The following is a 17217-nucleotide window of genomic DNA, read 5'->3' on the forward strand; positions in this document are numbered from 1 at the left end:
AAGTGCAGCTGCTGGTTAGACACAAGCGTCAAATCTATAACTTTGCTGCTGGTAACTGCTTCTTTTTCAGCCAGTCCGCTAAGGAGTCTTAGTATCAGTAGTCCTAAGTAATACCAGATATACAAGTTCTTAACATCCATCTTCAGGGAACAGGAGGTCCATGTTTCTTTGTGGCACAGCAGTTGTGGAGGCTCATTTCTCTGAAGTGTGTAGTTTAAAACGGGAGGATCCATTGCTCAATGAGTCAGTTTTTAAAAAGAAAAATGCACAAACACTTCTGAAAGGTAGGCAGCAGGTGTTGAAGGTAAAGTGACGTGACCCCTACAAAGGCTGGGTTACTGTTTGAACAGTTCAGAATATCCCTCGGCGTCTGTTCCTCCATTCCAGTGAAGCACCAATCTCCTTCAAATGTTCACGTCTTTATCACATAAAATATACAATGACCCACAATCTCATTAGTTTATGTTAATGCTATCCTAGAAATTTGTACAAACCAAACTGATTGTTAAACCACAGTCTCACATCTGTACAACTGAGAAAGTAAGGTCACTAGATGGGCGAAAAACAAAGGGTATGGGGTTTGTTTTTTTCTTTTTTGGCAATTGAAAGCAACAACCTGTTTTCACACAAATGCAAATTAAGCAAATACTGAAATTTGAAAGGAACAGTTTAGAATTCGGCACAAGGTTGAGTCGGTGACGCTGTCACAAATACTCTCCTCAGTTATCAAATGTGAACAAAATCATGGCTAAAAAGGTCAACTGGCAGAAATATAAAGCTTGACACACGGTATGCGACCACAAACCAAGCTCACGTTCCAGACAAGAACTACCCTGCATGTATGACACCACCGCTTTCATCTAATGGAGTTCTGAGATGCACAATAAAGACTTTTATAGCGGTTCAGATTTCAGCTCCTCCACTTTGCATTCCGAGTCGGCCACCTGCAGAGCAAAAGGAAAACAAGTTACAGTATTGTGAACATTGTCATTTGAACAATGGGATCCAAAAATGGTATATAGCTTCATACATTGTACAGCGCTAACACCTTTACGCCCAAGTAACTCAACTAATACATGTATGAAATAAGGCCAACAAGTTTTAAAATATTCATGTAAATGCTGAAAAATCTTTATGAAGCAGATTGAGATATGTTTTCTGAAAAAGGACAAGCTTATCACTAGTTAGCATGCTAACATCTCCATAAGATGTCTTGTAAATCACTTTAGAGTTGATACAGCACTTTTAGAACTAGCAATACTGTTCACTAACTTTTACAAAATACTGACATGGTCGCGGCCACGTCACTGCCAGTTAATTTCCGCGTTAGGTCCGTCACTGGTGGGAAAATCCGCGGCTGTCAGCGTGTTTTACCATAGAGATACATTGTGTACGTGGGAGTGGTATTTGCTCTTGAATTCCAGATTTAAGTATTTGATTTTTGTTATGTTTCTGTTGTTGGGACCTTAGTGTGGCCTTCAACTGTTCAGAGGCTTTGGATAATATCGCCCGGGCGCGATATAAAATCAAATTAGCAGCAGCAGGACTGGCATCTTGTCCCTAACAACATGAAACTGGACGATGGAAAAATGATCCCGCACAATGGCCAGATGTTCAATATCCTGATATTTATTCCAACCTCATAGACACACCAGGTATTTTTGTATTTTATATCATTTACAGGCCCGGATCCAGACTGGTTTGGACCAATGCAGTTGCATCGGTCAGATTTTTTTACGCATTGTTCGTCATCGATTAAAAAAAAAAAATCTCCAATAATCCCGAATACTGCCGAACGTGTCCCGGTGGTGAACACAGCTTTTGATTTGATCCCACAATGCACCACGCAGGTGGATCAAAACAAACATAGCATCAGTCCAGTCGAGTCAATGATCATGGCATCCAGGAAAAACGTTGTGCAAGGAAAATTGGGCAAGAAATGGTGAGTGGTTTATAAATAGTTTTCAGACAATAGTGTGGTTTGAAAGGCATTCTATGATGACTGAAATTACATTTTCGGTAGTTTTCCAAATAAAATCGATGGCCGAAACTTGGGGAAAAAAAAAACCCCAATTGCTCAGTCGCTGTCAATTGTTGATGACGATGATATCAGACATGCCACATGCATTGATTGTAAAAGTATTTAATTTATCCATAAATCATCATGGAAGTATGCCTGGTTTAAGTATATTTATGCCACACACAAACTTTCAGATTGGAAAACATTTTATTTATTTACTAAACACGTATCTGAATAAGGCACCCATTCGGTTACTTGGCATAAGACACTTTCCGATAAAGAAATTAAATCGTTGATACACAGAACTTTCTTCATATTTTAAATACACTGTAAATTGGTAGTTCTATTTTTCTTCCGGAGCGAATAAATACTATTAGAAATAAATTCTATAAAATTCCAAAAACTAAATTTGTAGATCTATTTTTTTTCTTCTGGAGCGAATAAATATTAAAAATAAATTCTATAAAATTCTAAAAACTACACTGTAAATTTGCAGATCTACTTTGCTTCTGGAGCAAATAAATTCTGCAAAATTGTAACTTGATTATTTTTAAATTATAGGTAAGTTCCACAGCCATGTGATACACAAATAAAATAAAAGAGTGAAGATTTTTGAATAACGACACGTACGATTTTTATTTTATCATTGGGCAAAAATGCATCTGTCAGATTTTCACTCTGGATCCAGCCCTGGTTTATGTCGTGTATGTGTTGTGAGCTATTCGGCCAGCTGCTGATTATTTCCCCCAAATGCATGATCGATGTGATGCATAATCCGCTTGGTGTGTCATGATGGATTATAATTTTCTTTATGGCTTTGTTGGTACAGCCCACAACCTCACATTGCCGAGGCATTAAAAAACAAAACGGTAGTGAAAGTGAAAAAGCATCAATTTACGTTGTCCGCTATGGATTGTTTACACGCCAGCCAGCCGGTGTTACTAAGAGCTCACAGACAGAGTTCCCAGATGTGCGACCGAGTCAATAAAAATGTCAAACATATTAATTTTGAATACAAATTGCTGTTTCCGATCGTATTACACCGTCTGGGATTATTTTGTTGAAGTGAACAACCAGCTAATGTCACGCTGCCTTTTACTTGGATTGTTGCGTCGCTCCACGTTTGCATTAAAAAAAAAATCATCTATTTTTGCCCCACTTAGCTAATGGTATGACAATTGTTGTCTCTTCACACTGCTAAATATCCACTCTCATTGAAAATGAATGGCCTCTGTCACTTGTGGCTAATGTGACCGAATGGTAAGGCCGAAGTCTTTAGGGTCCTGCTGCTTGCTGTAATACTGTATGGTTGTGAGACCTGGATACCAGTGACCTAAGTTGACGACTGACTGGATGTCTACAGTCCTTGGTCACTTTAGTTTTATCCTTGGGTCGGGTACTGCTGGAATGATTTGTCAAATGAAGGGTTGCTTACATGAGGTGCACGGTTTGCACGGTGATGTAACATCACCTACAACATTTCGTCCGTGTGGCCCACTTTTCTGGGTGCAATCCAGTTCACCAGTGTCTTCATGTTGACAACCACAACAATTAGAAGAAGGGTACAGGGTTGTTCATGCATCACCTGGCTACAGCAGATAAAGGGCTACTTTTGGGAGCAATGATGAATAGGAGTTGTCTACCCGTCTGTGTCTTTGAACAAGACACTTCATCTGCATTGTCCCTGTAAAGGGGTACCAGCCTTGGCTGGGCAAGTAGCCTCCAATGAGCTGCCATTTCATCCAAGGGGAGCTGGTGACTCATCCACCTCATGCTCCAGTGGCCTGACTACTGCTACTTTTGGGAGATGCGGATGGAGCAGTTGTCCATTATTTTTCTCCCAATCATTTAATTGAGCTGTTCAAGACTCGTGCACAAAGTTGTGGGATGTTTTCTAAGGGCAGTATATTGTTTCCACTGGATGTATTAGTAAAAGCAAGCAAGATTACCTCCTGTGCCAGCTCTTGGAGGTGCCCAGACTCCTCTTTAAGGGGAGAAGCCTCAGCTCCAACTTGTGCACAACGCTGCGTCTCCTTCTTCAGATACTCGATCTCCCTGTCGAAGAAAGGAGCAGAACCTCAGCCCACTTTAGGTTCACCTAATCACAAAACCTTCACCTCTTATCTGTGCCATCATGCTTTCTTACTTCTGCTGATACTCCTTGATGAGGCGTTTGGCTTTACTATACTTGCGCTCCAGGGCCTGATACTGGGCTTGTGTTTCCTTCAAGTGCTCGTCCACAGCCTGACACAGGCTCTGCGCCTCCATCCAGTAGCCCTCTAGCTTCTCCATGCGCTCCTTGTTCTCCTGCAGGGTCTGCTCCAGCTGGACTTTATCCATGCGCCAGCGCTGCTTCTCCTGCTCCGCATGGTGCAGCTGAAAGTTGATGATCACAGTAGGTCATGTGACTTTGAAAACAAGCAACCCTTTCGTGTTTGTCCCAAAATCAACCTTACCTTTCTTTTTAGCTGCTGGATCTCAGCCTGGGTCACAGCATGCTTTATTTGAAGCTGTATTCAACAGAGAGATGATTAAAAATTTAAATAAAGCTGTTAATATTAGCTACATCAGAAGAAATAAGATGTAATTACACAGCGTTCCAATTAAGATCACCTCTTTGTACTTGTGGGCCAGTTTCTCCGGGTCTGTCTCCAGAGGGGACATGTCCTCGTTCTCTGCTAGGTCAAACACCTCAATGGCACTAGGATAGGGTGGACTGACATCCTCATCTTCCTCATCATCTGTACCATACTCACCAGCCTGCAGAGATGGGCACACATTTGCTGTGCTTTTTAAGGTGTCATGGCTACTAAAGGACACTAGGTGGTGCAAAACTCAAACACAATTCTGTTTCTATTGCCATTTTTGTTCACAGAAAATAAAACATTCTTTACATGCATATTTAAAATAATTGCATTTACGTGCATAATGCAAAATTTTTTTGTCAGTGGTGAAGAAATAAAAGCATTAATTAAACTAGAAAAGCAACCAGTGCATACCTCCGCCAAAGTCCCATGATCCTGATTACTTCTCTTGACATTTTCTTTTTTCCATCCTATCTTTTTGTCATCATGACAGAGTGGCTATTTTGTTTTTTGTCTAACATTATTAGATCATAGTTGCTGTGCTTTCATAAGAAAGCATTGTTCCTTATTTTGGATCACAATCTTCTTATAACTCATCTTGACCTTCGATCCTCTTTGCTAAACTCTGATCCTGATCACTGATCTTTGATCCAGACCTTAGATGCTCTTTGCTGAACTTGGATCATGATCACTGATCTTTGATCCTGATTGCTGTTCTTTGATGTTGATAGCTGATCTTTGATCCTGATGCCTAGATCACCTTGACTCCAGGTGGACCTCTCCACCAAATTTCATTCAAATCTGTGTGTGTACTTTATGTTATGTCATGCTGACTCTCTAACAGATAACACAAACAAACAAAAACATACGTAGCTTTCCTTTCGGGAGGTAATTTGGTAGGGAGATGAGATGCTCCTGCAAAAAATTGATGAACTGCATAGAAAGTAGATGAGTGGGGTCTTTGTGGGTCCAAACAATCCAAAGGCAGTGAGCATTCTGCAAGGTTTAGTTCCTTTTAAGAACGACATGCTGCTGCTAATGTGCAAGGGGAAAAAATTACCACAAAGATCAAAATTGTGAAAATATTGAACAAAAGGCATCAAGTACAGCTTGCTTGGTGCCATGTTTGGATCATGATTAATTTTTCAATCACGTTGACACAGCCAGCCACCTCAACGATGTTCACTAATGGCCATATGAAGTATGCTGGTAAATAAATGGATGTATGAAGGCAAGACAGGAATACAAAATAGTGGAAAGGTTTAGACTTCTTTTGCCTATTTTTTTCCATATACATAATTTTTCATTTTTAACACTTTATATTGCAAGTATTTTTTTAACGACAAAATAATACAAGTTTAACATTTTTGGTAGGTGTCTAAATTAATCAATGAGGAAATAATAAATTCAAGAAATAGTTGCAATAATTCATTAAATGGAAAAAATAATCAACAGATTAATCAGTTACAAAACTAAACAGTAGTGCAAGCCTAAAGCTGTTTGTGTGTGTGTGTGTGTGTGTGTGTGTGTATATATATATATATATATATATATATATATATATATATATATATATATATATATATATATATACACAATAGAATACAATACAATATATACGCAGCAAAAAAAAAAACACCTCCGTGTTGGAAACCATTCAGAAGATTCAGACGGCTTTCGATGGCTTTCAGTCGAGTGAGTATCCGAGAAATTGTGTAACAGCTGGACATGCCCCAACATGTCCTGTGAGACTTCCAACACGGAGGTGTTTTTTTGCTGCGCGTCCTGAGCTGCTTCGTCCCGACGCGCGAAATCCTCCGCATGTCTTTCATTACAAAATCTCCTGTAACAGTGGAATGTGCCGCAAAAGTGCTATGTCCAGCTCTGGTGCCATTTCTGTGGTAGTCACACGATGTCCCGGATCAACACAGCGTTCAGGTTAGAAATGATCTGGTCATCCAGCCTGTCGAATGGCCGCTCGGTGCGCCGCGCACCCTCCGCCGTTGTGAGCCATCTTTAAAAATGTTTTAACACTCCTTAATCCGCGTGACGCCGACAGAATCTTCACCGATATCCAACTGAATCTATCGAATGGTTTCCAACTGCCTGTCTCTAACAGTTTCTGAAAAAAAATTTCATGGAGCAAAGCGGCAGCCTCTCAGCAAGTTCTCAGACAAAAGAAATCCGACGGGAGAGGTGGACCAGTGCTCACTCAAAGCCTGCCCACAGGCGAATGACGCAACTGACAGGCGTGGAAAAACTCACGCATGCGCACGAAGGTTCAAGCTTGGCTGATGCAATCGCACGTCATTCAAATCCATATAGTTTTTGAAAAAAATAAAAAGGTACGATACTTTTTGGACAGACCTCGTACATACTAGGTCTATTAGAAAAGTATCCTACCTTTTTATTTTTTTAAAAAACTATATGGATTTGAATGACGTGCGATTACACCAATCATGCTTGAACCCTCGTGCGCATGCATGTGTTTTTTCACGCGTGTCGGTGACGTCATTTCCCTGTGGGCAGGCCTTGAGTGAGATGTGGTCCCGCCCTCTCGGCTGAATTCCTTTGTTTCACACGCTGCTCGAGACGGCGCGCATTGCTTTATCAAAATCTTTTCTGGACATGTGAGGAATAGCCGAGTGGACACTATTCGAGAAATTAAGCTGGTTTTCGGTGAAAAGTTTAACGGCTGATGAGAGATTATGGGGTGTTTCTGTCAGTGTAAGGACTTCCCACGGAGCGGGACGTCGCGCAGCGCTTCCAGGCGTCGTCGTCAGCCTGTTTCGACCTGAAAACATCCTAATTTAAGGCTTAATTCACCCAGGACATTGTGGGAGAACAGCGAAGATTCAGAAGAGGCCGGCATGAGGACTTTATGCAGACATTCCACTGTTTAAGGACATTTTGTAATGAAAGACGTGCGCGCAAATTCGCCGAGTCGTTTCCTTGATGACTCGGCGAATCTGTGTGCGCCGCGACAGGAAAAACACCTCCGTGTTGAAAACCATTTGTAAAATTCAGGCGGCTTTTGATAGCTTTCAACAAGTGAGTGAGAAATTGTTTAACAGCTTGGGCATGTTCCAACTTGCCCGTTAAGGTTTCCAACGGAGGTGTTTTTCCTGTCGCGACCCCCCGCGGTCGGGTCCGGCCCGACATGCGACTCTGCCCGCACGTTCTTTCATTACAAAATGTCCGTTAACAATGGAATGTCCGAATAAACTCCTCATGCTGACTTCTTCTGAAAGTTCTCTGTTCTCTGACGACTTCCTGGGTCAACAGAGCCTGAAATGTGGAAGTTTTCAACTTGAAACGGCGAGACGCTGCTGCCTCGAAGCGCAGATCGCCGTCAGGCGCCGTGGGCCGTCCTTACGGTGACACTACCAGACCAAAATCTCTCATCAGCCGTTAAAATTTTTACCAAAAACCAGCTGAATTTATCGAATGGTGTCCACTCAGTTGTGCCTTACAGTTTTGAAAAAAATTTGATCAAACAAAGCAGCAGTCTCTGAGCCATTCCTAAACAATGAAAAAAATGACGAGAGGGTGGGCAACTCCTCACTCAAAGACTGCCCACAGGCGAATGACGTAACCGACAGGCGTGAAAAAACTCTCGCATGCCCACGAGGGTTCAAGCATGTCTGATGTAATCACACGTGATTCAAATCCATATGGTTTTTGAAAAAAATAATAAGGTCGGATACTTTTCTAATAGACCTCGTATATATATGTATGTATGTATATGGGGGTGGGGGGTTGTGTTTGTTTAAGCTCTGAACATGAGGACTGACCTCTTGTTCCTCCATGTACTGGTTGTAGCGCTGCTCCATCATCTCTCTCTGCCAGCGTTCCTGCTCCAGGGTCTGCTGGATGAGCTGGGCCACTTCACTCTGTTCCCCTGGCTTCTCCCGCCCGATAACAAATCTGCATTTGGAATATGAGCACTTCACACAACATGTCCTGCGCAACCAACTGAACTGATAATATATGCAACATTATCCGTTAGCATGATTGTGTTTGTACATGCTAAATGCTACATGTCTGCTCTTCTCAAACACTGCCTCAGGACATTTTGCTTTTTTTATCCACTGATACACTGAGGCTGGAAGTTTCATCACTGCGCCTAAGACATCTTCTCCCAGTTAAACAGTTAAGAAATAAAAATCCAGTGAGTCATAATGAAGCCACAGACGGTCATTAAGCTAACCACAGTAGCCTTTCAATTTCTTACTGGGTAATTAAATGCTTGCAAACATGCTTCCTGCCCTGGTCTATTTGTCTAGCTGACATTTTTATGAATAGGTTTGAGCTCCCGTGCCTTCTGCCGTTGCCGCAGCAGATCCATAATGTATGAGCTATCTATGGAGGCCTCTGATCTCTGCAACGCACACAACACTCGCAATTACTCCAGCTACACTGACCGCCAAACCCTGCATTATGAATGAGGGAAGACGACAAAGCAAGCATACAGTGAACGGTCAACTTCACCAAAACACCACCAAATCAGGCTACAAACAGCCCCGTGGAATTTCAAAATGATTGTTTTAATGACAGCCATATTTGCTGAGTCACGTCTTCGAAGGCCATAGATTTGAATGTTTCAGTCTAAATTGTGAGGGAATTTTCAGCATTGAAACTATAACTATGAGCTTCTGTGACTTGAGATACAAATCAATAATTTAACGATTGTCTGTTTGGACAGGATGTGGTAGAAATTGATCACGTGTGTTAAAATCAAGTGGCTATCATACGTAGCAAGCTATGGCAGCAACACCAACAAAAATAATAAACAGGTGTCATGTTACAGCTTTGCAGCAGCCCAGAGGACATAAAAAATATCCATCATTAACAACACTGTCATGTTGATTGTTTGTTCCAAACAAACACAGAAGACATTGAGGCCGGAGGACACTCAAAGCCATGGTTGGCCAACAGACTCTGAGTAAATGAAAAATGATCAGAGCTGTTTGCTATGATTTTTATGAATAAAGTTGATTTTATAAAACGCAGTTATGAAGCACAAAATGACTTCCTGGTCAGCTGATGTCCAAGGTCAGGCGGAGAGTTTTGCCTTCTACTTTTCCTGCGGCTGTCAGACAGCTCATTCTGGGCTTCTGTAAGCTCTGGTATCAATTCAGCACAAGTGGACACGCAGCGCATGTCCCAGTCTTGAAGAAAAAGTCAACATACTCTGTCTCTCTGCCTCTTTCTCTCTTTCCCTCTGTCTCTTTTTTTTTCTGTCTCTCTCTCAGCAAGGTGGTGCAGGTAGGAGTTGTTTGATGTTCTCGCACACGAACAGTGAGGACATATGACATCATGCTTTTAGACCATGGCAAACTCTGCTCAAATCCAGCATACATGTCTATAAACCGGGAAAATCCTTTTGCTAAGTGCGGATCTCCATGGAAATGTGACGTCATCTGTGGCGCCCCAACTCCACGGGAGACAGCACCGTATAAGGGACGCTGAAGCAATTACACAGAAAGGCGTTTTCGTGATTCTTCTTTGCCCTGACAAATTCTTAGGATGCGCACCGTACTCTCAAAGGACGCCGTCCTGTGTAATGGGGTCTTTAAGAGAACACCCTCTCAACCATTAGGGTTTCTTTGAGACTTCACCTTTTTTTTGGTTTGTTTCAGGATGCATAAACTGTCTGTGGGGTATTTTTGGTTACACCTGACGCACTACATTAGCTTGCTAAATAGGTGTATACCATGATCTTTTTAAAGGGGTCATACCGTCTATTATTATTTGTTTAATACCTTTTACAGTTAAATTTGGTTGCTGTCTAATGTTAAAACATCTCAACCCCAGAATTCTGTAGCCATGGGTGTAGAAATTCCTCTGATATACAGAAAATTTAGCCCTGAAACAGTTCATTTCAGACTTCTGTTACATATAGTACTGTGCAAAAGTTTTAGGCATCCCAGAATTATTATAAAAGTAGCATCTGATGCCCCTTCTCCCCCTTTTATTAGCATGTCAGCAGAAAATCAGTTCCAACCAAAGTGAACATGTGACCTATATTTTTTTATTACCTAATAATACAATAATAATAATTTCTTTATAAGTCTACTGTCCAGTAAAATACAACACAAACACAGTTGCAAATGATCATGCAATATTAAAATGATTGTAAAACACAATTACTTATACTTTGTCGCGTTATCCTTAAAATAGTTTTGAGGTCCATTAACTTATACTCAGGTGCGACTTATGTACCAAAAAAAAATCACACGTAAATAGAACACAGTTGTCAAATCCTCCTGACTACCTTCCTGGTAGTCAGGAGGATATTGATTATCATTAAAATTAAAATTCATCACACATTTAATTTATTTATGAATATTTATCAGGTTTTCATACCTTTTAATGCTTTTATGATGCATTGATATGCATTAAACTTCTGCACAGTACTTTATGTCATGTTGGTACTATGTTGGTATGTTACCTTTTAAAAAAAGGTAACATACCAAAAAAGGTAAAATTTGAATAAGTGGTGACGTAGGTTATTTTTGTGTTTTGTAGTTCTAAGAAGGTATCCAGTTCTCTGCAATGCACATGCTTGTTCTTTGGAGGCGTGGCCTTGGAGGGAAGTCTGAAGGAAGAGGCTTAGATTTTTTTTTTATTTTCCAGGATATCCTACCATAGCTTTAATGTAAAATGTGTGTATGCAAAAAAATAAATAAATAAATAAAGATTAAAATTCTGCCTTTTCATCTTACTTGACAGTTCCTGAGGTGTTCCTTAGTACGGAGGCAGCAAAACTCTGAGTGACTCCCACCAGGCTGGTCCCATCCACCTCCACGATCAGATCATTCACCTGGATCCTACAGAGAGGCAGCACAGGATCGATAGTAAGAGTTTAGCTGTGGCCTCTGGTCATCATCTCCAAACATAAGCCCACACAGGCCCACATCCATCTCTGTCCATGCCTTTGGCAGAAAGGTACTTGGCGTTACCAGAAATCAAAACAGACAAGTAAGACAATGAAATATTGACTACTGGAGATACCAAGACATCTCCTCAAGATGGCACACGTTCATGTGTAGCTTGCAAAGAATGAAGCATGAGAAAAAATGTGCAGACTGACCTGATGGACCTACTGCAGTGCATCAACTAGCAGTTTGAAATCCAACTAAGCTGATGTCAGAAGTTGTGAATTAACTGTGATTGCAATCACATTAGCTTGTTTTATGTTATCAAGAAGGCACAAATGACATGACTTTTTTTTTGGGGGGGGGGGGGGTGCTATGGAGCTTTGGCAACAGGGAATTGTGATGGCACAAACTTGTCAGGTGCTTTGATACAACATCAAGTGCAATCACGTAAGTGATACAATTTTTTTTCTGTCTGTACACCATTAAAATGGAGGTGAAGTGAAAGAACACATGGCTGTCGTGTAGACCTGGCGTGCCCAACCAGTCGAGGTCGATCGCGGGCTGAGTTCCAGTTGATTGCATGGGAAAAAAAAAAAAATCTGTCACTGGACTCGAGAAGATTTAGTGCTGCTATAACACACTGATGCAGAAGGTGACAGCAATGCACCAATAAGGATGCCAGCTGCCATTAAGCACCGTAGAAGAAAAAAATTATAATTTTTATTCTGAGTAGGAGGAGGATTATTCTTTAATTTATTAGAATGGCAAATCCATCTGTCTTATCTGCAATGTAAATGTGGCTTTACTGAAGAAAGAGAATTTGGAGTGGCATTTCAAAACAATTCACAAGAGCTACGATGCTAACTTCCCAGCTAAATGCACGCCCGAAAAGTCCAGGAATTGAAAAGTCAGCTAGCAGCACAACGGTCCATAAATATGAAGAGTGATGAATGTGGCAAACAAGACTGTGTGTTCTGTTTGGCCCAGGAGTCTGAGGGTGCATTTATTCTGTGCACAGCTGCAGGAGACACACCAGAACACACAGACATTAGGTGGCTCAGCAGAGGTAAATTTTTGGAACAGTTTTCTGAATTGTTGCCCGAAATTAAAGAATTTCTGAATTATTCAAACCATGCTGAACATGCACAGCTTTTGGATTTGAAAGCAAGTTTTAAAAGCAAGTTACACCTACCAAGCAGGTTGCAACAGTGTGACCTGCAAGAACTTTCCACACATGGACACAGAACTTTTAAGCACCAGGACAAAGACTGTGGAGTCTGACAGTGCACATTATCATGATCAAGTGCAGAGCATCTTGTCAGAATTTGACAGGAGCTTTACTGACTTTGCATCCATTGAGCCTGTTGTCAGGTTTCCATTTTCCATTTTGGGAAAAATATAGATGTGGACTGTATAACATCCAAAGAGACACCACTCTTCGACCTGGATAGCTGTGCTAATGAGAATGAGATTCTCACACCAAAAAATGACATTGAGCTCAAATCCAGAGCAACATTTGGCATGAATGTCTAATTCCGGAATCTAATGCCTGCTTAAAGCTGGCCCTCAGCTCCTACTGTCCGGACAATGAGAAATTATCTTCCTCCTCTCAGTGCCAGAAGTCCCACTAAGGTAGGGAACAACTTTTCCCGCTTGAGGCCAGTCATAGGCCTACTTGTACTTATTCTTTTCACCATGCACATTTACTTCAATAATGCGTTATTATTGTTAAAACTTTATCTTTGTGTCAGAAAATTGTGTTATTATATTGGTGCACAATAAATTGTGGCTACGCTATAGCATTCGAAATGGCTTGTGAGGCATTATTTGTAATGCACTTTGAGTGATATAAATGCAGTCCATTTACCATTTATCCATTAGCTTTTTATGTGCTGTTTATGTGACAGGGAGGGAATTTGTCAAGTTGAGACTGTGGCCTGTTTCCGCAGGCGTGTCCATAAAAATCACAGAGGGATATGCTTTGCAAACTTAATACCCATTACTACACTGGATGGCATTGAAATTGAGGTTGGCCAGTTGGCTGTTCCAGCAATACCTACTGCTAATTACAACCCGCGTGGAATGTCTTAAACCTAAATCTACTTCCAAGCATCTTATATATTCTACACTGGAACCACCCCTAAATCCAGACAGTCCAACTGTCAACTCCACTAAGGTCCTTAGCCTGGGTCTCATCAACATAAGATCACTGTCCTCAAAGTCATTGCTGATTAATGATCATCACTTAGATATGATAGGGTTATGTGAAACCTGGCTTAAACCAACAGCTGTCCTCCCCTTAAATGAGGCCTGCCCACCAGCGTACACATTTAGTCATGTCCCTCGTGATGTGAAGCAAGGCGGGGGTGTTGCTCTTATTTATAAATCTAGGTTTAGTTTGTTAGCTGTTGGGGGTCATAAATATAACTCTTTTGAACATCTGATTCTCTGCTCTACCCATGATGCTATGTATTGCCAAGGTCAGAAGAATAAAAATCAACCGCATTACTTTGTCACTGTATATAGGCCCCTGGCCCATACTCTGAATTCTTAGATGAATTTGGTGAGTTCATCTCTAACTTGTCAACTAGTGCAGATAACATTCTGATTATTGGTGACTTCAACATTCATATAAATAAGCCTTTTGATCCCCTCTGCAAATCATTTATGGAAAATGTGAATGCATTAGGATTTCAGCAAAGCAATCAGGATTCAATGCACATTAGTGGAAATTGGTTCTCACACATGGTATTGCTGTCACGAATATTGACATCATGCCTCTTACATCAGTGGTCTCTGATCACTCAGTTATTAGGTTTACAGTTTCAATGTCATGTTTAGTGGAACAACAACCTTATTTATCACTGCGGCGACGCATCAACTCCTCAACTATGACTGAACTCAAAGCTATACTGCCTGATATCTTAGCTTCACATCTGGAAAATGCCCAATCAGTATACAGTCTTGTGGATAGTTTAAACTCAACACTTAAAACTACACTCGCAATGTTTGCACTGCCTATATTAAAACCATGCGCCCCCAAAACACAGTCACCGTGGTTCAATGATTACTTGCATGACCTCAAGCATAAGGCTACAGGTCTAGAATGGAAATGGCGTCGTTCAAAATTAGAAGTATTCGACCTTGCGTGGCATGATGCTATCTTAGACTATAAACATGCACTACTGGCTACAAAGCGGACCTACTACTGATTTGACCAACAAAATCAAGCATAACTCAAAGTTCCTGTTTGACACTGTGGCAACACTTATTCATGGACAGCTACCTGTAAGTCTCTGTCCTTTTACAGCACAAGATTTCTTGGATTACTTTGTGAAGAAAATAAACGACATCGGGTTAAACACATCCTAGCATAGCTTAACCCAGCCACTACACCCTGCTATTGAAGTGGGTGCCATTACTGAGGTATTACCGAGATTTAGAGAATGTGATAGTATCTCACTAGGCATGCTGACAAACTCATAACGTCTACAAAAAAAAAAACAACCTGCTTATTTGATCCCATACCAACAAAACTGTTGGTATGGGACCTGTGGCTCATTCTTGGGCCGAGTGTGCTGGAAATTATTAATCTCTCATTAACCCCTGGATCTGTTCCTAAATGTTTCAAATCTGCAGTGATTAAACCATTACTTAAGAAATCTAATCTTGACCCTAGTGCATTGAAAAACTATAGGCCGATATCAAATCTATCACTTTGTGCTAAAATTCTGGAAAAGGTGGTTTCACGGCAGCTCGTGGACCACCTTACTGAGAATAATCTCTTTGAGCCACTGCAGTCTGCTTTTAGAAAATATCATTCCACAGAGACAGCTCTCACTGAAGTGGTGAATGACCTTCTGCTTGCAATGGATTCAGACACTACTATGGTTCTGGTGCTGTTAGATCTTAGTGCTGCGTTTGATACTGTGGATCATCATAGTCTACTCGATGGGCTGGAGAATCATTTTGGGATTACTGGGAGTGCCCTTGCATGGTTGACATCATACCTGACCAGTCGTTCTCACCGTGTTTTGCACAATAACACTACTTTTAACCTAGGTGACATGAAATTTGGGGTTCCACAGGGATCTGTTTTAGGCCCCCTGCTTTTCTCCCTTTATATAGTACCCTTTGGGCACATACTGCGGCGCTTTGGGATTACCTTTCATTGCTATGCTGATGATAGTTATACATGCCAATAACTACTGTTAATCTCATCCACATAAAATCCTTAGAAGATTCCCTTGCATCAGTGAAAATGATGTCTAGTAATTTCCTACTTTTAAACTCTGATAAGACTGAAATGATGGTTCTTGGGCCAGTGCTAATGAGCCTTTGTGCATTTGTCTCTTCTAGATTGGACTACTGCAATGTTCGATTCTCTGGTTTACTGCAGTCCAGCATTAGGGGTCTCCAATTGGTTCAAAATGCTGCTGGCAGACTTTTGACAGGAAGCAGAAAGTTTGACCACATTACACCCATTTGGGCATCTCTTCACTGTCTTCCTTGTGAGATCAGATTTTAAGCTTCTGCTACTATTATATACTTGTATATACGAGGTCTGTTAGAAAAGTATCCGACCTTATTATTTGTTTAAAAAACCATATGGATTTGAATCACGTGTGATTGCGTCAAACAAGCTTGAACCCTCGTGCGCATGCATGAGTTTTTTCATGCCTGTCAGTTGCGTCATTCGCCTGTGAGCAGGCTTTTACGCTTTTTTATTGCGAATAAATGTCTGAACAATTTGGAGCTTTGCTGCATCAATTTTTTTCCAGAAACTGTAAGAGACCTCCAGGTGGACACTGTTCGAAAAATTAATATGGCTTTCAGGCACGATTTTATGGGGATTAAACAGATTACGGGGTGTTACTGCTGCTTTAAGGACTGCCCACAACTGCTGAGAGCACGGCGCGCTCCCAGCCCCCATCGACAGGCTGACACTCCGCTGAAACAACCAGATCATTTCCAACGTGAAAGCTTTATTGATCCGGGACCTCGTCTGACTTTCACAAAAAGGCAGAAGATGTGGACATCAGCACTTTTTCCGGCACATTCCACCGTTACAGGAGTTTTTTTCATGGAAAGAAAAGCGGAGGGACGCTCCACAGCTCCGTTCATTACGCAGGACAAAACCACCTCGGTGTTGGTCTCTCAGAACGGCTTTCAGGTGGATTTCAGACAGATTCCGGTTGCTTTCCAGTCGTGTGAATATCCGATTGTGATTGTGCATGAGCTGGACATGCCAGAACATGTCCCGTGAGGCTTCATCATGGCGTTGCTTTGCGCCAAGCGGCCACAATGAACCACAATGACAAGTCCGCTAAGCTAAGGTAAGTCAATTATCGCTTACAAATTTTTTCATTATGTATAAATCATGCACAGACTTTTCAAACATTTAATTACATTGCACATTTAACTCAGCCACATGGGGTGTGCTGCAGCCAGTACACTCTGAGTGCCGGTCCCAAGCCCGGATAAATGAGTAGGGTTACATTAGGAAGGGCATCCAGTATAAAACAAGCCAAAATAACCACGCAGAGTAAAAGGGAATTTCCATACCAGATCGGTTGCATCACATTTTACAAAAACTGAAGCAACTTTAACTTTTGACCCCTGTACAAACTGAAACTGACCTTTGTCACCATTCTTGCTGTTTTTACCCCATAACTCCATGGCATTCAGTCATAGACAGTCCACACTATACCTTTTTGCAATATTTATG

At 41.2% G+C, this 17217-nt stretch overlaps 1 protein-coding gene across 2 annotated transcripts in view; it reads right to left on the reverse strand.

Moving 5' to 3' along the window:
* Window positions 1–255: 255 nt before the first annotated feature.
* LOC117531355 (neurabin-2-like) overlaps window positions 256–17217 on the reverse strand; it is a 55221-nt gene continuing 38259 nt past the window's right edge. For both annotated transcript variants that reach the window (XM_034194433.1, XM_034194434.1), the window contains exons 5-11: window positions 11334–11438; window positions 8400–8532; window positions 4634–4780; window positions 4477–4530; window positions 4167–4396; window positions 3970–4075; window positions 256–944 (exon numbers count right to left, since the gene is read on the reverse strand). In XM_034194433.1, the coding sequence (XP_034050324.1) occupies window positions 894–944; window positions 3970–4075; window positions 4167–4396; window positions 4477–4530; window positions 4634–4780; window positions 8400–8532; window positions 11334–11438 (826 nt within the window). In that variant the 3' untranslated portion in view covers window positions 256–893. The remainder of the gene's footprint in view (window positions 945–3969; window positions 4076–4166; window positions 4397–4476; window positions 4531–4633; window positions 4781–8399; window positions 8533–11333; window positions 11439–17217) is intronic.

Source organism: Thalassophryne amazonica, chromosome 18, assembly GCF_902500255.1.
Source record: "Thalassophryne amazonica chromosome 18, fThaAma1.1, whole genome shotgun sequence".
Lineage (NCBI taxonomy): Eukaryota > Metazoa > Chordata > Actinopteri > Batrachoidiformes > Batrachoididae > Thalassophryne > Thalassophryne amazonica.